Raw genomic sequence first — 22,536 nt, 5'->3', positions numbered from 1 at the left:
GGCTGTTCCCAGATTTGGGGTCGGGGCTGTTTCCCTGCTGCAATTCCCAGATTTGGGATCGGGGCTGTTTCCCTGCTGCAATTCCCAGATTTGGGATTGGGGCTGTTTCCCTGTGGCTGTTCCCAGATTTGGGGTCGGGGTTGTTTCCCTGTGGCTGTTCCCAGATTTGGGGTCGGGGCTGTTTCCCTGTGGCTGTTCCCAGATTTGGGGTCGGGGCTGTTTCCCTGTGGCTGTTCCCACATTTGGGATCGGGGCTGTTTCCCTGCTGCAATTCCCAGATTTGGGGTCGGGGCTGTTTCCCTGCTGCAATTCCCAGATTTGGGATCGGGGCTGTTTCCCTGCTGCAATTCCCAGATTTGGGATCGGGGCTGTTTCCCTGCTGCAATTCCCAGATTTGGGGTCGGGGCTGTTTCCCTGCTGCAATTCCCAGATTTGGGATCGGGGCTGTTTCCCTGTGGCTGTTCCTGGATTTGGGATGGGGGCTGTTTCCCTGCTGCAATTCCCAGATTTGGGATCAGAGGAACCAGCAGAAGCTGCAGCAGTTCCTCTGGAGCAGAGGCAGCCTGGGCTGACACCTCCTCCTCTGCTGGGATGTGCTGCCCACCCAAAATCCCTGGAGCCACATCCCAGAGCCCTGGGAAAGAAATCCCCAAAAATTCAGTTTTTTCCCCCAAAAAAAAGGGGCTGAAAAGCTGCCAAAAATCCCTCTGGAGGGGCGTGTCAGCAGCTCCCTGTGCTCCCTCTGCCCCGAGTTCAGCTTTCCCTCCTGGAGCTGCTTCCCAACAGGGAAACCACACCTGGAATGTCCTGGGAAATGCAGATTTGGGGCTGGGGTTTGGGGTTTACCTGACACCAAACCTTCAATCCTCAAAAAAAACCCTCCCTGGCTGTGAAAATCCTGGGATCCAGGAGCTCCAGGCCAACTCCTTGCTTGGAAAAACAGAATAAATCCATGGCACCTGATTAGCTGCAGGTAAAATAAGTGACAGCCCAGCTCTGAGTGCTCCCGCTCCTGAGTCCAGACCAGTCACCCCCAGCTGCAGGAAGGCATTTCCCACATTTCTGTGCCAGGGGAAAAGTTCCAACCTGATCCCTCCCCATGGGATGGGCCTGGCCCTGGGGTTGGCTTCTCCTGCCCCCTCCAGCCCTGGCACTGGGACGCTGGGACAAATCCCATCCCAAACCCTGTCCCAGTCCTGTCCCATCCCAGTCTCCATCCTGTCCCAATCCTGTCCCAGTCCTCGTTCCAATCCCCAGTCCCAGCCCCATCCCCTGTCCCAGTCCTGTCCCAATCTTATCCCAGTCCCTGTTCCAATCCCGTCCTTGTCCCAGTCTTGTCCCCAGCCCCATCCCAATCTTGTCCCATCCCAATCCTGTCCTGCCCCAATCCCCATCCCAATCCCATCTCTGTACTGCCCCATCCCCATCTTGCCCCAATCCTGTCCCTATCCCAGTCCCATCCCAATCCCATCCCGCCCCAATCCTATCCCAGTCCCATCCCCACCCTGTCCCAGATCCAATCCCATCCAATCCCAATCCCCATCCCAGTCCTGTCCCAGTCTTATCCTATCCCAATCCTATCCGTCTCCATTCCCGTCCCAGCCCCGTTGCAGTCCCCATCCCAATCCTGTCCCATCTCAGTCCCATCCCAATCCTGTCCTGTCCCAATCCATGTCCCAATCCCATTTTACCTCTGTCCAATCCCTGTCCCTGTCCCATCCCAGCCCCACCCCACAGAGCCGTGCAGGTCTCAGGGTTGGGTTCCCTGGGCTGGGAGCAGCTGCTCAAGTGCCCAGACACGGTGACAGCTTTGCCCTGGAAACCCTGGGAGGGTCCAAACCCCTCCCTGTGCCATTCCCTGTGGGATCCAAACCCTTCCCTGCCCCCTGCACCATTCCCGGTGGGATCCAAACCCCTCCCTGCTCCATTCCTTGTGGGATTTTTGTGGGATCCAAACCCTTCTCTGCTCCATTCCCTGTGGAATCTCTATGGGATCCAAACCCTTCCCTGCTCCCTGCACCATTCCCTGTAGGATTTCTGTGGGATCCAAACCCTTCCCTGCTCCATTCCCTGTTGGATCTAAACCCTTCCCTGCCCCCTGCACCATTCCCTATGGGATTTTTGTGGGATCCAAACCCTTCCCTGTCCCTGCACCATTCCCAGTGGGATCCAAACCCTTCCCTGCTCCCTGCACTGTTCCCAGTGGGATCCAAACCCTTCCCTGCTCCCTGCACCATTCCCTGTGGGATTTTTGTGGGATCCAAACCCTTCCCTGCTCCCTGCACCATTCCCAGTGGGATCCAAACCCTTCCCTGCTCTATTCCCAGTGGGATTTCTATGGGATCCAAACCCTTCCCTGCTCCATCCCCAGTGGGATCCAAACCCTTCCCTGTCCCTGCACCATTCCCAGTGGGATCCAAACCCTTCCCTGCTCCCTGCACCATTCCCTGTGGGATTCCTGTAGGATCCAAACCCTTCCCTGCACCATTCCCTGTGGGATTTTTGTGGGATCCAAACCCTTCCCTGCTCCATTCCCTGTGGAATTTTGTGGGATCCAAACCCTTCCTTGCTCCCTGCACCATTCCCAGTGGGATCCAAACCCTTCCCTGCTCTATTCCCAGTGGGATTTCTATGGGATCCAAACCCTTCCCTGCTCCATCCCCAGTGGGATCCAAACCCTTCCCTACCCCATTCCCTGTGGGATTTTTTGTGGGATCCAAACCCTTCCCTGCTCCATCCCCTGTGGGATCCCTGTGGCTTGGGGCTGCTCTGGGCTCTGACAAAGGCTCCGTTTATTTTTTGAGCTCAGACAGGCAGGATGTGACCTCGGAGCCTCCTGGCAGAGCACAGCCCGATTGCTTCCTTTCTTTAACTCTTCCCTGCCCGATCTTTCCCAGATTTTTTTCCCTAAAATCCCCAACTGTGAGCCCTGGGAGCTGCAGGGACAGGGAAAGTTTTGCATCCAGGAAAAGCAGAATTTCCTTTCAGGAAAGGGAATGAAATGTATTTTCAATGAGGATTAATTGGCCAAGTTTTTGTCCCTTTCTCTGCACTTCTTGTCATCCCATTCACTTCTCTTGGTTTCTTTTGGTTTCAGAATTTCTCCTTTTTTTAATCTTTAAGATTTCATTCCTGTAGTTTCTCCTCCTCTCGCTTTCTTTACATTTCTTCCCTGATTCAGAATTTTTCCTCTTTTTCATCTTTAATATTTACTTTCTGTAGTTTCTTCTCCTCCTCTCCCTTTCTTTACATTTCTTCCCTGATTTCCTGATTTAATTGGAGTCACTTTGGGGCAAGTTTTGGGTCTTTTTCCTGATTTCATCTCAGTCCATTTGGTTGCAATCCCCCCATTTCCAAATCTTCTTGTTTTTTTTTTTACAGTTTCACTGTTTTTCCCCCATCTCCTTCCCCAGAGCCTTTGTTAGACTTTGATTTCAAGATTTCCTTCCCCCTCCAGATGGATCAATCTGCCAAATCCCCTGGGTTTAAATCCTCAACATAAGCAACACTTGGGGCTCCAGAGGTTTTTTTTTGTTTTTTTTCCAAACACTGGCAGCTCTCACATCGTCCCTGGGGATTTTTTTGATCAGATTTGGGGTTTGGGTCGTGCTAAGGGTGGTCCTGAATTCCCAAATTCCATCAGTTGTCTCTGGGGAGCAGCTGGGCTGTTCCAGGCTCTGCTCACAGGAGGTTTTTTTTTGGTTGTTGTTCCAGAATTTATCCTCATTTCCAGCTCTGGAAAAGCTCCAAAGGCAGCAGCTTGGGGAGGGAGGATTTTTGGGGAAAAGCTGCTGTTAGGGCTGGGATGGGATGTAAGTGTTTGGGGATTCACCTCAGTCTGGGGTTGGGGTTGTTCCAAACTCTTCTCCTGTGTGTTTTTGGGGGAAATGCTGCTTTTAGGGCTGGGATGGGATGTGAGTGTTTGGGGATTCACCTCAATCTGAAGGTGGGATTGCTCCAAACCCCTCTCCTGTGTGTTTTTTGGGGGAAATGCTGCTTCTAGGGCAGGACAGGACTGGGATAGAATGGGATTTGGGGATTCACCTCAGTCTGGAATTGGGATCACTCCACACCCCTCTGCTGCTGCATTTTTTGGGGAAAATGCTGCTGCTTTTAGGACTAGAATGGGGTGTGAGTGCTCAGGGATTCACCTTGATCTGGAACTGGTATCACTCCAAACCCCTCTCCTGCTGCGTTTTTGGGGGAAATGTTGCTTTTAGGGCAGGATTGGGATAGAATGGGGTTTGGGGATTCATCTTGGTCTGGAATTGGGATCACTCCAAACCCCTCTGCTGCTGTGTTTTTTGGGGAAAATGCTGCTGCTTTTAGTACTGGAATGGGATGTGGGTGTTTGAGGATTCACCTCAATCTGGAATTGGGATCACTCCAAACCCCTCTCCTGCTGTGGGGCTGGGAAGATGGGAGACGTGTATCCCGTGGGAAATGTGGATCCCATGGAAACCACGGCGCTGCTGTGCGAGGGAGGCTCTGGATTTGCTTCCCTCCATCCCTGTGGAAATCTCCTGCCTGGGGACGTGCAGGAATTGCTGCTGGGCCCCAAAACAAACCCTTGTTCCTGGGGGAATCCCGGCTGGATGAGCTCTGATCCTCCCAGGAATTGGGATCCTTGTCCTGGGGAGGGGGGAATCATGGTGAGATGAGCTCTGATCCACCCGGGAATTGTGGAGCAGCCTCACCCTTGTCCTGGGATGGGGAATCCCGGCTGGATGAGCTCTGATCCTCCTGGGAATTGGGATCCTTGTCCCAGGGGAGGAATCCTGGCAGAATCAGCTCTGATCCACCTGGGAATTGCTTGGGAATTGTGGGGCAGCCTCATCCTTGTCCCAAGGGAGGATTCCCGACTGGATGAGCTCTGATCCTTCAGGGAATTGGGATCCTTGTCCCAGGAGGGATTCCCAGTGGGATGAGCTCTGATCCACCTGGGAATTGTGGAGCATCCTCATCCTGGCCTCTCAGAGGGAATCCCGGTAGGATGAGCTCTGATCCGCCCGGGAATTGCCCAGCTCAGCCCTCTCCTAATGCCGCAGCCAGACCAGACGGGGCCGTGGCCGGGGGAGGCTCCGCTGACCTGATTTTGCAGCGCCACAAAAGCCCCGTCTGGGCCCCCCGGGAATCCTCTGCTGGGAGAATCCTCTGCTGGGAGAATCCTCTGCCAGCAGCGCCAGCCGAGCTTCTGTGGGATTGGGAGGGGGGAAAAGGGGCCCTGCCCAGAAAAGGGGCTCTGGGGGTTGTGTTTGGGGTCCTCTGTGCTGTTCTGTGTGGGATCCTGGAATATTCTGAGTTTGGAGGGACCCCGAGGATCGTGAGGACAAGCCCAGGCACCCCAAAATCCCACCTTGTCCTTGAGAGAGGTGTCAGAACATTCCTGGAGCTCCAGGATTCATCAATCCAACCCCAGACACTGCAACACTCCCAGCCTGTCCTTGAGAGTGTTTTCCAAATGCTCCTGGAGCTTCAGGACCCACAGGGATCATTAATCCAACCCCAGACACCCCAAAATCCCACCCTGTCACTGAGAGCATTGTCCAAACATTCCTGGAGCTCTGGGACCCATCAATCCAACTCCAGGCCTTGAACAGACACCCCAAAATCCCTGGGAGTGTTGTCCAAACGCTCCTGGAGCTCTGGGACCCACAGGGATCATCAGGCCAACCCCAGGCCTTGCACAAACACCCCAAAATCCCTGGGAGTGTTGTCCAAACCCTCCTGGAGCTCTGAGAGCCTCCAGAGCTGTGCCCATTCCTTGGGGAGCTGTTCCAGGGCCCGACACCCTCTGGGGAGAAAAACCTTTCCCAAAATCCGGCCTAAACCTCCCCAGCCCTTCCCTTGCCCTGTCCTTGTCCCAGGTCAGAGCTGCCCCTCCACTTCCCCCTCTGAGGAGTCTCCCCTCACTTTTCCAGCTGGATCCACAGATGGATTTTCCTTGATTTTCTTCACTCACTCAGGATCCTGCAGAGCTCAGGGAGGGATTTTCCTGCCCCATCCCCTGCAGGGAGCACAGGGAGACTTCACTCCTCCATCCCTGGGAATTCCACAGGGATTCTGTGTGAGGGATGGAGAGATGGATAAAGGGATGGAGGGGTCCATGGAAAGAGGAGTGGATGGAATCCATGGAGGGATGGATGGATGGATGGAAGAATGGATAAAGGATGGAGGCGTCCATGGACAGAGGAGTGGATGGAATCCATGGAGGGATGGATGGATGGATGGAAGAATGGATAAAGGATGGAGGCGTCCATGGACAGAGGAGTGGATGGAATCCATGGAGGGAGGGATGGATGATGGATGGATGGATCCATTCTGAGAGATCCCAAATCCCTGCCATTCATCCCACTGTGGATGGATCCCCCCCTTGTTAACTCAAGGCTGCCTCAAATCCTTGCCAGATTTCCTCAAAATCCAAAAGAAACTTCATTCCAGCCTCATCCCTGTTTTTTTCCAGCTCCCTCTGGATGCACACGGAGGGAGCAGCTCCCTCCGAGGAAAATGAGTTGTGGGGCTCATTTTAATTCATTAAATTATTCTCATTGTCGTGGGGATGTTGCCAGGTGGTTTTGTAGGGCTGAATTCCAAGGGTGAAAGACCAAAAAAGATGGGGCATGGTGGGATTTAGGGGAAAAAAAATTGGGGATTTATCAGAGGATCTGCCCACCCATCTGGGATTGGCTCAGTGATTCCTTGTCCCCTGCCCTGGAGCAGGACACAGCGCTGTGCTCAATCCAGCTGTTGTTTTCCAGGTTATTTTTAATTCCCTCCTCCTCCTGCTGCGGTTTCCCGGTTCTCCTGAGCTCCTCAGGGATGGATTTGTGCATTTCCCAGCCCTGGCCGTGGCTGCGGTGCCCGGGGCAGGGACAGGGATGCGGTTGTCATGGCAATGGGAGGATCTGCTGGAGATGCTCCGGCTCCAGAGGAGCCTCTGCCCTTCCTTAGAGCCGTGTCCTGCTCTCCCTGCCCTTCCCGGGGCCGTGTCCTGCTCTCCCTGCCCTTCCCTGGGCCGTGTCCTGCTCTCCCTGCCCTTCCCTGGGCCGTGTCCTGCTCTCCCTGCCCTTCCCTGGGCCGTGTCCTGCTCTCCCTGCCCTTCCCTGGGCCGTGTCCTGCTCTCCCTGCCCTTCCCTGGGCCGTGTCCTGCTCTCCCTGCCCTTCCCTGGGCCGTGTCCTGCTCTCCCTGCCTTTCCTGGGGTTGTTCACAAAGGGAATGTCTGTGAAAAAGGCGCTGCTGGGCCGCAGGGAAAACCCTCTGGGTTTGTAACAGCCCTGGGATGAGGTGGTGGGAGTCAGGTCACAAGGATGAGAATTTGTGATTTGGGGTCTCCCAGAATTCCAGGAATGGTTAGGGATGGTTCTCCTCATGGCACTGGGAATGCTCTGGGATTCCCAAGGGGAATTTGTGATTTGGGGACTTCCAAAATCCCAGGAATGGTTTGAGTTGTTTCTTCTCACAGGGTTGGGATTTCCCAGGGGGATTCATGGTCTGGGATTTCCCAGAATCTCAGGAATGGTTAGGGATGGTTCTCCTCACAGGGCTGGGAATGCTCTGTGCCTTACCAGGAGGAATTTGTGATTTCCAAATCCAATACCAGGGAGAATTCATGGTCTGGGATCTCCCAGAATCCCAGGAATGGTTTGGGATGGTTCTCCTCATGGGGCTGGGAATGCTCTGGGATTCCCAGAAGGAATTCATGTGGGGATCTCCTGAAAACCAACAAGACCCCTCTGTTCTCTGAGTTCTGTCCTCAGGGGGCTCAGCCCTGCTCACCTGCAGGGAGGGGACACTGGGATGGCTTTCCAAGGGAAATTATCCCAGTTTTTGCCTGGATTTGGGAGTGGAACAGCACCAGGCGTGGTCACCATGAACAGGATGGGGACAGGGCTGTCCCTGTGCCCCCTGCACTGGGGATTTCCTGTCCCTGCTGTGGGTTTGGAGGATCCAGTTTGGGAATTCTGCACTGAGGCTGTGAAAGAGGAGCCCGTGACCCCTTTCCCAAAGGCATTTTCCCCTCCGTGCCCTCGCCCATCTGTGGCACAGCCCTGAGCTGTCAGTGCCAGCCCACAGCCACCATCTGCTCCAGCTCGGGTTTCCTCCCGGGGCTTTTCCTGGGAATTGTGGGTGGGGAGGCCTCTGCCTCCATGGCAGCCAGGCTGGAAATCTCTAGGCAGAGCTGTGAGACTGGGATCGACTCTTTCCCTTCCTGGTAGCTGAGAGACCCCAAACCCAGCAGCCCTTTGGGGTTGAACACTCCCTGTTATCCCGGGATTCCATCCATGCTCTGGGGTGGAAATGACCACGGGAATTTTGGGCAGGGCTGAGAGCAGCCTCCAAGGATATTTCCTTGCTCCCAGAACTCTCCCTGAGTCTCTTCCCCAGTTCCTGAGTGTTGTCCCCGTTATCCTGGTGTGGTTTGTGCTGTTCTGCAGCTCCAGGAAACACCAGCCTGAGGCTGCTGGGGCTGAAACCTCACTCAGGGAGAGCTCAGGCCATGCCTGGGACCCCACAGAGCCACTGGGAGCAGAGCCAGCAGCTTTTCCTGGGGTAACGGGGCCCTGGGGGCTGTTTGGGGACAGGGAAAGGTCTGTCCTGAAATCCTGCCCAGGCCTGGAATGGCTTTGTCCCCCAGGGGAAAGCGCTGCTGTTGCTCTATTGTGATAAATGTGACACTGGGAGAGAGCCCAGGGAGGAAAGAGTTGGCTGGGGGAGAGTGCACAGGGAGAAATCCCATTGTCTGAGAAATCCCACTGTGGGGGCACTCCCATTGTCTGGGCAATCCCACATCCCACAGGGCAGCTGCCAACCCCTCTGTGCCTGTGTCCCCAGCTCTGGCTCCTCTGGAGAGGGACAAAACCCCTGGAATGTTCACAGCACTGGGGTGTGGCCCCTGGGGACGCGGGTTTGGGGTGGCACGGCCGTGCTGGTTGGGCTGGGTGATCCTGGGGGCGGGTTTTCCAGCCTGAATGATTCCATAGCTCCAGGATTCCAGAATTCCATGATTCTGTGGTTTCATGGCTCCATGGTTCCAGGATTCCATGGTTCCATGATTTCAGGATTCCATGAGATTTCATGCTTCCATGGTTCCATGATTCTGTAGTTCCATGATTCCATGGTTCCATCGTTCTGTGGTTCCAGAATTCCATAGCTCCAGGATTCCATGGTTCTGTGATTTTGTAGTTCCATGACTCCATGGTTCTGTGATTCTATGGTTCCGTGATTTCAGGATTCCATGATTTCAGGATTCCATAATTCTGTGATTCCATGGTTCCATGATTTCATGCTTCCATGGTTCCATGATTTCATGCTTCCATGGTTCCATGCATGACTCCGTGGTTCCATCATTCCAGGATTCCAGAATTCCATGATTCCATGGTTCCATGACTGCGTGATTCCACAGTTCCATGCATGACTCCGTGGTTCCACAATTCCAGGATTCCATGGTTCCAGGGTTCCACGTTGGGAATCGCTCTGCCCAGAGCACCCAGGCAGGAGGGGACAGGGGACAGTGGCCAGGGGCCAGTGACATTAACGTGTCCTTCCCCCGCAGACACTACCCGAAGCAATCCTTCACCATGGTGGCAGACACGCCCGAGAACCTGCGCCTAAAGCAGCAGAGTGAGCTCCAGAGCCAGGTGAGCCCCTGGAATCCCCCAATTCCCACGGGAAAAACCCACTCTGACCTTTCCCGTGGCGTTTTTCTCTCTGAGAGTTCCTTCTTTGGGAGTTTTCTGTGTGTGTGACTTGTGGAGGTTCCTGTATTAACTCTTGGCAGGGGGAGTTCCTTCCAGCCCTGACAATTCCATGATTCTCTGGGTGCCTCTGGAATTCCCAAATTCCCATAGAAAAGCCCCACACTGACCTTTCCCGTGGTGTTTTTCTCTCTGAGGGTTCCATGTTTTGGGAGTTCTCCGAGTATCTGACTTGTGGAGGTTCCTGAATTAACCTGATTCCATGGATCCACGATTCCATGATAGAGGAGAGTTGGGATACAGGAGAGGGGGGATGCAGGTTTGGGATGCAGGAGACAGGGGGATACAGGAAGTTTGGGATGCAGGTTTGGGATACAAAATATATGAGATGCAGGAGGTTTGGGATACAGGATATATGGGATACAGGAAAGGGGGGATGCAGGTTTGGGATGCAGATTTGGGACACAGGAGAGTTGGGATGCGAGAGAGGGGGGATACAGGATATATAGGATATAGGAAGTTTGGGATGCAGGAGGTTTGGGATACAGAAGAGGCGGGGATGGATATTTGGGATACAGGATATATGGGATATAGGAGGTTTGGGATACAGGAAATATGGGATACAGATGCAGCCATGACAATTCCACGTTTTCCTGGGCTCTGCCTCTGTGTGAGGCTGTGCTGGAGCAGCCCCTGGGCCGTGCTGAGCTGGGCTGTCACAGCCCTGCTCCCGTGTGCTCCGAGCTTGCTGTGCCGGAACAAATCCACATCCAGAGGCGATCCCGGCTGGAGCCAGCGTCTGCCAGCAGAGCTCAGCCTGCCCTGGGAGCCACTGAATTCCCTTTTTTCCTTGGAAAAGGGGCAGTAGGACAGCCTTGGGGTGCTGTCAGCAAGGCTTGATAACCCTCCTGGGCAGAGGAAGGGCGGCCTGGGATTTTCCAGGCTGTTTCCAATTGGATTTTTTGGATCAATGTCAGGGTTTTTTTGGGATCAGATCCCTCCCTGCCGTGCTCTGAAGGATGCCGTGACCTTCCTTCCTCCTCTTCCCATTAGCCTGAGAGTGCCAGGAGCTGGAGAGCTGATTGATTCCTTGGGAATACATCCAGGAGGAGGAGGAGGAGGGGGAGCCTCACCTGCAGCAGAGCTGGCAGGGACAGGGCCACCGTGGGGTCCCCAGAGCTCAGCTTGTGTCCCCAGAGCTCAGCTTGTGTCCCCAAAGCTCAGCTTTTCTCCCCACCCTTCCCTCTGGGAGTGGCTCAGCAGATCCCTGGCTCAGGCTCAGAGTTGAGCCCAGCCTGGGGCTGGATTTGTGTCCATGCAGGGATGACAGGGACACAGGGATGACAGGGACACAGGGATGACAGGGACACCGTGGCTTTTCCATGGCAACCACAGGGATGCTGCTGCTCCTGCGCTGGAGTCTCCAGGCTTTTCCTGGGTTGTTGTTTGTTAGAGGAGAGCCAGGGGAGGGATCTGTGCTCTGCCCAGGCTCTCCCGAGGCCAGCAGGGATTCACAGCCCTGCAGGGATGGGGGAGCTCTTTTGGGGACTGTTTTTCCACAAGTTGGTCACCACAGCTTAGCTCATGTCCTCTGTCTGTCCCAGCCATGCCTGGCTGACAGCATTTCCCAGGCTTTGGGGGATGGAGCTGGGAATGCTCAGGGATGAAAGAGCCTCCTGCAGGTCAGGGCAGGGGCTCCTCAGGGCTGGATTCCCAGCAGGATTCCAGCAGGATTCTGAGCAGAGGGGATTTCTGTGAGTGCTGGATGATGGTGATTTCTGTGAGCACCTTTGGGTGATGGGAGAGACCCTGCAGAGGGGCTGGGGGGGGATGTGGGAGGGGAGGGATGCAGGAGAGGGGGGATATCAGCTTGGGATGCAGGTTTGGGATGCAGGTTTGGGATGCAGGAGAGGGAGGACACAGAAAGGATGGGGGATATCAGAGGTTTGGGATGCAGGAGAGGTGGGATATCAGCTTGGGATGCAGGAGAGGGGGAATGCAGCTGGCAGGGGCGTGGCAGAGCTGATGCAGGTGGAATCTGATCCAGGTGGAAGCTGCCAGACTGGATCCCCCGCAGCAGCCTGGGGCTGGGTGGATCCCAAACACGCTCCAGATTAGGATCTTAATTCCTCTCTGCCTTTGTTCTGCCCACCAAGGGAGGCTCCTGTTTCCCAAGCTCCAAACGTTTGTGTTTCCTGGAGCTCTCCAGGAGTAGCTGCTGCTGTGGTTTATGGACAATCCACTCTGCTGGTGGCCAGGGATCAGCTCTGGGAATGGAATCAGAGATCCGGGCATGGAATTAGAGATATGGGCAGGGTGACAGGAATGGGGTGCTGGACACCCACAGGGATGAGATGACAAGGATAAAAAACTGGGATCCTGCAGGGATGGGATGACAGGGACGGGGTGCTGGACACCCACAGGGATGAGATGACAATAATGGGATGCTGGGCACCTTCAAGGAGAGGGTAGCAGGGACAGGGTGGCAGGGATGGAACACTGGGATCCTGCAGGGACAGGGTGGCAGGGATGGGACACTGGGATCCTGCAGGGACAGGATGGCAGGGATGGGACACTGGGATCCTGCAGGGACAGGATGGCAAGGACAGGACATGGGACACCTGCAGGGACAGGGTGACAGGCTAGGCCAAACCACAGCAGTTCCGTGTCCCTCCCCTGTCCCCTCTATTTGTGTCCCAAGGAGGCGCCTCCCGTCCTGCTCACGGGAAGCTGCTGGATAATGATGTCCTGGGGAGGCCAAAAGTGTCCCCAAAGTGCCACCTCGGTGCCCACAGGCTGCTTGTCCCAGCCCACGTGTGGCAGGGAAATTGCAGGCTCCCATCCTGAGGCTCCTTTTCTGAGCCTTTCCTGAGGGGAATTTGGGCACAGCCCTTCCTGGTGGAGGAGGTGGCAGCTGCCACTCCTGTCCCTGCTGTGCCAGCTCCTCTGTGTCACCTCTTCTGGTGACAGCACAGGGAGGGTTTGATGTGCTGGGCTGTGATGTGTGAAGGGTTTTTTCACCTTCCTTTGGATGCACATGGAGGGAGCAGCTCCCTCTGAGGAAAATGAGTTGTGGGGCTCATTTTAATTTATTAAATTGTTCTCATCATCATTGTAGTGGGGATGGTGGTTTTGTGGAGCTGAATTCCTGTGTCCTGAATGCCAGCAGGGTGGAAAACCAAGGAAGATGGAGCAGGGTGAGATTTAGGGGGAGAATTTGGGATTTATCAGAGGATCTGCCCCCCCATCTGGGATTGGCTCAGTGATTCCTTGTCTCTCCAGCCTGGAATTCTCCCAGCTCAGCAGCTCTGTGTGCTGCCCTGTCTCCTCTGTTGGGGACAGCATCCTGCTCTCCAGAGGGAAATATCCCTCCTGGAAAACCAGGATGGAGGGCAAACCACAGCCCTGGCACCGGGCAGACTGGGGCTGGCTGGTGGTCCCAGTGTCACCAGCTCTGTGTCACCCTCCCAGAGGCCCTGGAGGGCTGCAGGTCCCTGAATTCGTGGGGATTGGGAATGGTGCCCCACAGGACACTGAAATCAAACCCCAGTGACCCCAAAGAGAGAGAGAGGAGACCCTTCCTGCCCAGAGAGAAATGGGAGCTGTGGGCTCAGGGAGTGGTTTGGGTGTTGGAGCTCCTGGAAAAAAACCTTTTTGCCATCACTGATGAGGCTCAGGGGTGTTCTGGGATGTTCAGGAAGGATCTGGGATGTTCAGGGGTGTGCAGGGATTTTCAAGGATGTTCAGGGATTTTTGGGGATGCTCAGGAAGACTGATGAATGTTCAGGGATTTTTCAGGGATGCTCAGAGATGTTCAGGGATTTTTCAGGGACACTCAAGGATGTTCAGGGATGTGCGGGAATGTTCAGGGATGTTCAGAGAGGCTCAAGGATGCTCAGGGACATTCAGGGATGCTCAGGGAGGCTATGGAATGCTCAGGGTTAGTCAGGGATGCTCAGGGATTTTCAAGCATGCTCAGGAATGTTCCAGGACGTTCAGGGATGTTCAGGAATGCTCAGGGATGCACTGGGAATTCTCAGAGATTTTCAGGGACGCACTGGGATCCCGCCTGAGTGAGGCAGGAGCCCTGTCAGGAGCTGCTGTCCCTGGTGAGGCCGTGGGTCTCAGTCAGGGGTTGCTCCAATCCCGTTTTCCTGCCGTGCCCCAGATCCGCTACAAGGAGGAGTTTGAGAAGAACAAGGGGAAGGGTTTCAGCGTGGTGGCCGACACCCCCGAGCTGCAGAGGATCAAGAAGACTCAGGATCAGATCAGCAACGTGAGTGGCTCCTCATCCCCGCTGTGACACTGCTGTGACACTGCTGTGGCATTGACATTGCTGTGACATTGCTGTGACCTCCCTGGGGCTGGGCTGGGCTGGGAGGGCACAGCTGGTGACAGATGGCCTGGAAACACAAATCCCTGGAAACACAAATCCCCTGGAGTCACAGATTCCTGGAATGACAAATTCCTGGAATCCTGGGCTGGAATGACAAATGCCCAGAATCATAAATTCCCCCAGAGTCACAAATGCCTGGGATCTCAAACTCCAGGAATCCTGGGCTGGAATGACAAATTCCTGGATTCACAAATGCCCAGAATGACAAATTCCAGGAATGACAAATCCCTGGAGTCACAAATGCCCAGAATCCTAGATTCACAAATACCACAAATTCCTAGAATTACAAATCCGTGGAATCCTGAGCTGGAATCATTCTCCAGCCTGGCTGCCTGGGCATCTCCTGCCCTTCTCCTGGCTCCTCTGTGGTGCCACAAGGCCAGGAAGGGGTTTGGGATGGGGGAGATGGTGCTATAGGACTAATTTGGGATGCAGCCACAGCAGGAATTCACGCAAAACCCCAGGAAGCCCCAGCAGGGCAGGTGAAGGGAGGATTTTCATTCCCTCTTTTTCCGCTCCCATTGTGCAGTTCCTGGCATCCCCCGGGATGGGATGGAAACACCAAAGCCTGGGCAGGGAATGGGATCCGGGCTGGAAGATTTTCCCTGGGGCAGCTCTGAGCTGGGAACTCCCCGAGAGTGGGGCTGGGGGCTGGGTTTGGGGACATGGGGTGACAGCAGAGAGCTGAGCCGGGTCCCCCTCAAGGCTCTGCCTGGCCCCCACCCCAGAGCACTCGGGGATATCTAGGGGTGTCTGTCCCAAATCCTGGGGGCTCCTTCCTTCACCCCAGAGCACACAGGGACATCTGGGGGTGTCCCCCCAAATCCTGGGGCAGCCCAGGTCCTCTCAGGCTCTGCCCGACCCTGGTAACACTGTCCCGGCCTCGGTGGTTCTTCCCGGTCCCCTCAGGCTCTGCCAGGCCCGGTGAATCTGCTCGGGTCCCTCTCAGGTTCTGCTGGGTCCCCTCAGGCTCTGCCTGGCCTGAATGACTCCATGGTTCCATGGTTCCATGGTTCCATCATTCCATGATTCCCATTGCTCTGCCCGGGTCTCCCCTCAGGCTCTGTCCAGCCCTGGTGGCTCTGCCTGGCTTCCCTCAGGCTCTGTCCGGGTTCCTCTTCAGGCTCTGCCCGGCCCTTCGGGCTCTGGCTGGGTCTCCTGTGGCTCTACCCGAGTCCCCCTCAAGGCTCTGCCCGGGTCCCCTCGTGTTCTGTCCCGGTCCCTTCAGGCTCTACCCGAGTCTCCCTCAGGCTCTGCCGGGCTCTGGTGACTCTGTCCCGGCCCCGATGGTTCTACCCAGGTCCTCTCAGGCTCTGCCGGGTCCCCTCAGGCTTTTCCTGCCCCTCAGGCTCTGCCCAGGTCCCCCTCAGGCTCTGCCGGGCCCTGGTGACTCTGCCTGGCTTCCCTCAGGCTCTGTCCTGGGTCCCCTTCAGGCTCTGTCCCGGCCCTGGTGACTCTGCCTGGCTTCCCTCAGGCTCTGTCCTGGGTCCCCTTCAGGCTCTGTCCCGGCCCCGGTGGCTCTGCTGGGCTCTGGTGACTCTGCCTGGTCCCCAGTGGTTCTACCCGGGTCCCCCTTCAGGCTCTGCCCGGGTCCCCTCAGGCTCTGCCTGGCCTGGTGAGTCTCCCGGCCCCCTCATGCTCTGCCACCCCGGTGACCCTGTCCTGGCCCCCTCGGGCTCTGCCGAGTCCCCTCAGGCTCTGCCTGGCCCCGGTGACTCTCCCCAGGCCCCTCAGGCTCTGTCCCGGGCCCCTCAGGCTCTGTCTGGCTTCCCTCAGGCTCTGTCCTGGGTCCCCTTCAGGCTCTGTCCCAGTCCTGGTGGCTCTGCCCGGTCCCCAGTGGTTCTACCCGGGTCCCCCTTCAGGCTCTGCCTGGGTTCCCTCAGGCTTTTCCTGCCCCTCAGGCTCTGCCTTGGTCCCCCTCAGGCTCTGCCCGCCCCGGTGGTTCTGCCGGGTCCCCCTCAGGCTCTGTCTGGATCCCCCTCAGGCTCTGTCCGGCCCCGGTGGTTCTGCCCAGCCCCGGTGACTTTTCTCAGCCCCCTCAGGCTCTGTCCCGGCCCCGGTGGCTCTGCCCGGTCCCCTCAGGCTCTGTCCCGGCCCCGGTGACTCTCCCCAGTCCCCTCAGGCTCTGGCAGGCGGTTGCAGTGTCTGGCTGTCAGCCCGGGCTGGCCGTGACCCACTTTAGCAGGGACACGGACCCCGGGGCTGTCCCCGACGACGTTCCCGATCCGGGGACAGGGACAGTGGGGACAGTGTTCCCAATCTGGGGACAGGGACGGTGGGGCCAGCCCAGCCCGGCCCCAAAACGGCCTCGGTGCTTGGGGCAGGTGGGGAAATCCCCCCTGGGAATGGGGCTGGGCACGGCCTGAGCCCGTCCTGGGGCTGGTCCTGAGACTGTTCCTTCTCCTGAGCCCGTCCTGGGGCTGATCCCAGAGCTGTCCCTGTCTCTGCCTCTGGTGCTGTTTCAGAGGCTTTCTCTGTCCCTGTCCCTGGGGCTGTTCCCAAGGCTGTCCCTGCTCCTGAACCTTCCTGGAGGCTGTTCTTGGGGCTGTTCATGTTTCTGAGGCTATTCTTGGGGCTGTCCCTGCTCCTGGGGCTGATCCCGAGGCTGTTCCCAGGGCTGTCCCTGTCACTCTGACTGTTCCTGAGGCTGTCCCTGCTCCTGAACCTTCCTGGAGGCTGATCCCGAGCCTGTCCCTGTCCCTGGGGCTGTCCCCATCCCTGTTCCCATTCCCGGGGCTGTTCCCGGGGTTGTTTCCCATTCCCAGGCTGTTCCCAGGGCAGGGGCTGCTGCCCCCGGGCTCTCTCTGCTCCCGGTGCCCTCCAGCCCGTCACTGTGTCACTGTTTAACCAGGGGACATTCCCAGGCTCCAGGTGCTTCCCGGAGGGAATGTACTCATTAACAGCAGCGGTTTAATTGGTCATTTTTCACCCTCACTGCCCCCGTGGTTGGGTTAACCCTTCCCTTCCTGCCCGCCCTGGGGTGCCCTCCGTCCCCCTGGCACTGGGGCTTGCACTCCAAAAATTCCTGAAGGGGATTTTTTGCTGCGTGTTCCCGTGGTTTGGGAGGTGAATCTCATCCCAAAAAAATTCCTCATCCCACCCACAGGCCACCGAAATCTCCTGCCTGTGCCTCAGACTGCTCTGGGGTGGGGGAAGAAGCCCCCAGGATTTGGGACAGACACCCCCAGATGTCCCTGTGTGCTCTGGGGTGGGAAAAGGAGCCCCCAGGATTTTCTGGGGTGTCCAACAGAGCTGAGCTGGGATGAGGTGAAGGATCCTGGAATCCTGCAGGCTGGAAAAGCCCTTGAGCCCAGCAGTGCCCTCAGCACCAGCCCAGGCCCCAAGTGCCACATCCAGGAGGGTTTTTAACCCTTCCAGGGCCATGATATGACAGTGGTGACTCCTCTGGGCAGCCCTGACTCCCTTTCCCGCAGGAATTCCCATGAATTCCCAATCCAAACCTCTCCTGGGGCCATTTCCTTGTCCCAGCCCTGGGAAAAGCTGCTCCAGGCCGAGCTGTGACCTGTCCCCTGCCCTGCAGATCAAATACCACGAGGAGTTTGAGCGGAGCCGGATGGGCCCCAGCCCCAGCGAGGGCTCGGAGCCGGAGCGCCGCAGTTCCCCGGAGAGCGGCGGCTACCGCAGAGCTGAGCAGCCCCACCAGCAGCACCAGCCACACCACGGCCAGCCCGCAGCCAATGGTGAGGATCCTCTGCACCCCACAGCCCAGCCTGGGATACAGCCACATCCCAGTTCATGGATCCACCCAAATCCCAGTTCCTGAAACCATCCTTCCCTCCACATCCCAGCTTGGGATCTGGCCACATCCCAGTTCGTGGATCCACCTAAATCCCAGTTTGGAATGCACCCACATCCCAGTTCATGGATCCAGCCAAATCCCAGTTCATGAAATCATCCTTCCCTCCACATCGCAATTAATGGATCCACCCAAATCCCTGTTCTTGGATCCACCTCAGTCGCTGTTCAGGATCCACCTCAATCCCAGTTTGGAATGCACCCAAATACCAGTTCAGGATCCAGTCAGATCCCAGTTCATGGATCCATCCACATCCCAGTTTGGGATCCACCTAAAACCTAGTTCCTGAAACCATCCTTTCTTCCACATCCCAGTTCAGGATCCACCTTTCCCTCCACGTCCCAGTTCATGGGTCCACCCAAATCCCAGTTTGGGATCCACCCAAATCCCAGTTCAGGATCCAGCCAAATCCCAATTCCTGAAATCATCCTTCCCTCCACATCCCAGTTCATGCTTCTGCCTTTCCCTCCCCATCCCAGTTCAGGATCCAATGTTCCCTGCCCATCCCAGTTCAGGATCCCCCCTCTCCCTGCCCATCCCAGCTCACAGTTCCCCTCTCCCTGCCCATCCCAGCTCACAGTTCCTTTCCCCACAGTTTACCAGCAGCAGCAGCAGCCTCCTCCATCCCAATCCTACGGCTACAAGGAGCCGGCGGCCCCGGCCTCGTCCCAGCGCAACGCCCCGCCTGGAGGGGGGGTGAGTGCAGCCAGACCCCAAAATTCCCACCCTGGGGATCCCTCTGCTCCCTCAATCCCCGAATTCCCACCCCAGGGGTCCCTCTGCCTCCCCCAGCCCCTCAATTCCCACCCCAGGGGAATCCCTCTGCTCCCCCAGCCCCAGGAAAAGTCCTTTGGAAGGGGTTGGGGGCTTGGATTTGGCACTGAGAACTGCCCGGATCCAGCGTGCTCTGAGCTGGCCCTGGGGCGGGTGCCATGATCCCTGTGTCCCCTCGGCCTGTGTCTGTGACCCTTCTGTCCCACCCAGGCTGTGCCAGTGACCCTTCTGTCCCCAGGGAGGGGCCGTGACCCCTCTGTCCTTGGGGAGGGGATGTGACAGTGACTCCCATGTCTCCTGGGGCTGTCCCATGTCTCCTGAAGCTGTGACAGTGACCTGTGTCTCCTGGGACTGTCCCATGACCCCAGTGTCCTCTGGAGCTGTTCACTGTCCCTTGAAGCTGTGACAGTGACCCTGGTGTCCCCTGGGGTTGTTCAGTGTCCCCTGAGGCTGTGACAGTGACCCCCATGTCCTCTGGGGCTGTTCAGTGTCCCCTGTGCCAATGCCATGTCCCCCCGTGTCCCCTGGAGCTGTGACAGTGTCCCCTGTGCCAATGCCACGTCCCCCCATGTCCCCTGAGGCTGTTCAGTGTCCCCTGTGCTATGCCATGGCTCCCATGTCCTCTGGGGTTATTCAGTGTCCCCTGGCGCTGTTCAGTGTCCCCAGAGCTGTGACATTGTCCCCCCGTGTCCCCTGGGGCTGTTCAGTGTCCTCTGAGGCTGTGACAGTGACCCTGGTGTCCCCTGGGGCTGTTCAGTGTCCCCAGAGCTGTGACATTGTCCCCCCGTGTCCCCGCAGAAGCGTTTCCGCGCCGTCTACGACTACAACGCGGCGGACGAGGACGAGGTGTCGTTCCAGGACGGCGACACCATCATCAACGTGCAGCAGATCGACGACGGCTGGATGTACGGCACGGTGGAGCGCACGGGGGACACGGGCATGCTCCCCGCCAACTACGTGGAGGCCATCTGAGCCCTGGGACCCGCCTGTCCCCTCTGTGTGTGTGTCTGCGTGTCACTTGTCACCTCCCTGCCCTGGGAGCCGTGTCCTCTCCTCTGTCCTCTCTGTGTCACCGCTGTGTCACCTCCGGGTCTGGTTCTGCTCTGTGGGGGTTGTGGGGTGAAGATCAGACCTTGTTTCTGTCCCTCCTCAGAACTCCGGAGCCACTGGGATCCCAAAAAAGGGAGAGGGAGAGAATTCCCGCTGTGGGGTGCGGAGGGGACAGGGGGGCTCATCCCGAGGGGTTCAGGGTGGGCAGCTCCTCCTGCTCCAGCCCCAGCTCCTTGGGCAGCTCCTCCTGCTCTGGGCTGATCCCAAGGGGGTTCAGGGGTGGGTGGGCAGCTCCTCCTGCTCCAGCTCATCCCAAGGGGGTTCAGGGGTGGGTGGGCAGCTCCTCCTGCTCCAGCTCATCCCAAGGGGGTTCAGGGTGGGTGGGCAGCTCCTCCTGCTCCAGCCCGGGCTCCTGGAGCAACTCCCGGCTCTCCTGCTCAGCTTCCCTTCAGTCTCTGCTCCCTGCAGTCCTCAAAGCAGGAAAATGTTCAGTTAAAACCTCCATGAAAATCTGTTTCCTCAACATTCCGGCCTCTGGGCAGTCCCAGAGGAGGTTTTGGCTGTTCCTGCCCTGGGCACTGCTCTATCCCTGTCCCTGCAGCCCTGGGGCTGTTCCTGCGGGCTGCTGGGCTGGGCTGAACCCCCTGGAGCAGAGATGAGCCCCTCTCGAACTGGGATGAGCTCCCCAGACTGGAATCAGCCCCTCTGGAACTGGGCTGAGCTCTCCTGGACTGGGATGAGCCCCTCTGGAACTGGGATGAGCCCCCTCAGACTGGGATGAACCCCCTGGAATTGGGATGAGCCCCCCCGGGGGATCCTTTTCCTCCCTCCCAGAATTTTCCTGCTTTTCTGCTGCTGAGCGCTGTCCCCACCCTGGGCGTGTCCGGGTGATTGTCCCCGGGGTGATGTGACATCCCAGGCACCAGCGCTGGTGGCGGCTTTTTGGGACCACTTTGGGATGGCACCACGGACCAAAACCTCAAACCAAACAAAAGGCCATCCCTGTGCCCTCCTCCTCCCCCGGGGCGGGGACGGGTAAAACTGGAACTGGGCAGGGAGGGAGGAGCGGGAAACTCTGGGGGGTCCCTGAGTGGGGGGTTGTGTCCCTTGGGGCTGTGACAGTGTCCCCTGGGGCTGTGACAGTGACCCCAGTGTCCCCTGGGGCTGTGACAGTGACCCTGGGGTTGTGACAGTGACCCCAGTGTCCCCTGGGGCTCTCACAGTGTCCCCGGGGCTGTGACGGTGTCCCCTGGGGCTGTGACAGTGACCCCAGTGTCCCCTGGGGCTGTGACAGTGACCCTGGGGCTGTGACAGTGACCCCAGTGTCCCCTGGGGCTGTGACAGTGTCCCTGGGGCTGTGATAGTGTCCCCTGTGACCCTGGGGCTGTGATAGTGACCCCAGTGTCCCCTGGGGCTCTCACAGTGTCCCCGGGGCTGTGATAGTGTCCCCTGTGACCCTGGGGCTGTGATAGTGACCCCTGTGTCCCCTGGGGCTGTCACAGTGTCCCCGGGGCTGTGACGGTGTCCCCGGTGTCCCCTGGGGCTCTCACAGTGTCCCCAGGGCTGTGCCAGTGACCTCTGGGGCTGTGACAGTGACTGTTGAGCAGGAGCTGAGGACAGTGGGAGTGTCCTTGGAGACAATGAAGGTGTCCCTGGTGACACTGGGGGTGTCCCTGGGGACAGCAGGACCTGCAGGCAGTGGAGGTGTCCCCATGCCCAGCAGAGTCTGGGGACACTGGGGGTGTTTATGGGGACAGCAGGGGTGTCCTTGGGGACGCTGGGGGTGTCCCCATGCCCAGCAGAGCGTGGGGACACTGGGGATGTCCCTGGGGACAGTGAGGTTGTCCCCATGCCCAGTGGAGCCTGGGGACAGCAAGACATGGGGACAGTGGGTGACCCCTGGGACCATGGGAGTGTCCCCATGCTCAGCGGGGCTTGGGGACAGTGGGGGTGTCCCCGGGGACAGTGGAGGTGTTTATGGGGACAGCAGGGTGACCCTGGGGACAGCAGGAGTGTCCCCATGCCCAGCAGAGTCTGGGGACAGTGGAGGTGTTTATGGGGACAGCAGGACATGGGGACAGCAGGGGTGTCCCCAAGGACAGTGGGGTGTCCCCGTGGCTGCACTGTGGATGTTCCCAGGGGAAGCTCCACCTTTGTTATTCCCACAAGAAAACCAGGAATAAAGGGACCAAAGTGGCCTCGTGGGACATCCCAGGGCCCTGTTGGGGACACGTCCCTTCCCCCCGGCACAGAGGGGCAGAGCCAGCGGGAAAAGGGAATTTTGGGTGACACAGGGGGGGCTGTCCGGGCTGGGAATCCCAGCTGGTGCTAAAACAGGGAGCACAACACGGGCAGGGGGAGCCTCCCCTCCCTGCTGGATCCTCTCCATCACCTTCGTGTCTGGGAATTCGGGGGGTGGGAGGGAGGATCAATGTGAATAAACCCTTTTTTAATGGACCAAATAACACAGGAAATTCCCTTTTGGGATACAGACCTTTTTTTAATCCATTCTCCTTAAATTCTCCCCTTTCACCCTCCCCACTGTTGAAAACAAACTTCTTTAACTGCTTGATTTTTTTTTTTCTGCCTTTTTCTCTCAACTTTATGCACTTTTTTTGCCTTTTTTTTTTTTCATAGCTGGAAAAAAAGCACCTAAAACCTGTATTTAAAAATAAATAAATAAATAAACAAGTTTAAAAAAATAATGATAATTAAAAAAAAAACAACACAAGGAGGAAGAAGAACAATTTTTAAAAAGCTGAATAATTGCTTTTCTCATCATGTGTGAAATAGATCTTGTCCA

At 57.3% G+C, this 22,536-nt stretch overlaps 1 protein-coding gene and 1 long non-coding RNA gene across 3 annotated transcripts in view; both read left to right on the top strand.

The window, feature by feature from the left end:
* Positions 1-21,014, top strand: part of LASP1 (LIM and SH3 protein 1) — a 40,153-nt gene extending 19,139 nt beyond the window's left edge. The window contains exons 3-8 of one of the 2 annotated variants that reach the window (XR_014591705.1): positions 9,555-9,639; positions 13,865-13,972; positions 17,634-17,793; positions 18,505-18,605; positions 19,482-19,933; positions 20,109-21,014. Coding sequence is in view for 1 of the 2 variants with exons in the window: in XM_083877585.1 (XP_083733711.1) it covers positions 9,555-9,639; positions 13,865-13,972; positions 17,634-17,793; positions 18,505-18,605; positions 19,482-19,655 (628 nt within the window). In the remaining variant the exon portion in view is untranslated. Of the gene's footprint in view, positions 1-9,554; positions 9,640-13,864; positions 13,973-17,633; positions 17,794-18,504; positions 18,606-19,481; positions 19,960-20,108 lie in introns of those variants that run through there. The other variant, XM_083877585.1, reaches the window with a different exon arrangement.
* Positions 21,015-21,190: 176 nt separating this feature from the next.
* On the top strand, positions 21,191-21,681 carry LOC310918656. The gene is made up of 3 exons (XR_014591706.1): positions 21,191-21,400; positions 21,438-21,474; positions 21,591-21,681. It is a non-coding gene; the product is annotated as an uncharacterized lncRNA (long non-coding RNA).
* Positions 21,682-22,536: the final 855 nt, after the last annotated feature.

The sequence above is a fragment of the Zosterops lateralis genome, assembly GCF_965231275.1.
Source record: "Zosterops lateralis genome assembly, chromosome: 24".
NCBI lineage: Eukaryota > Metazoa > Chordata > Aves > Passeriformes > Zosteropidae > Zosterops > Zosterops lateralis.
The sequence above is the reverse complement of the archived record's forward strand: the minus strand, read 5'-3'. Positions and strand labels throughout refer to the sequence as shown.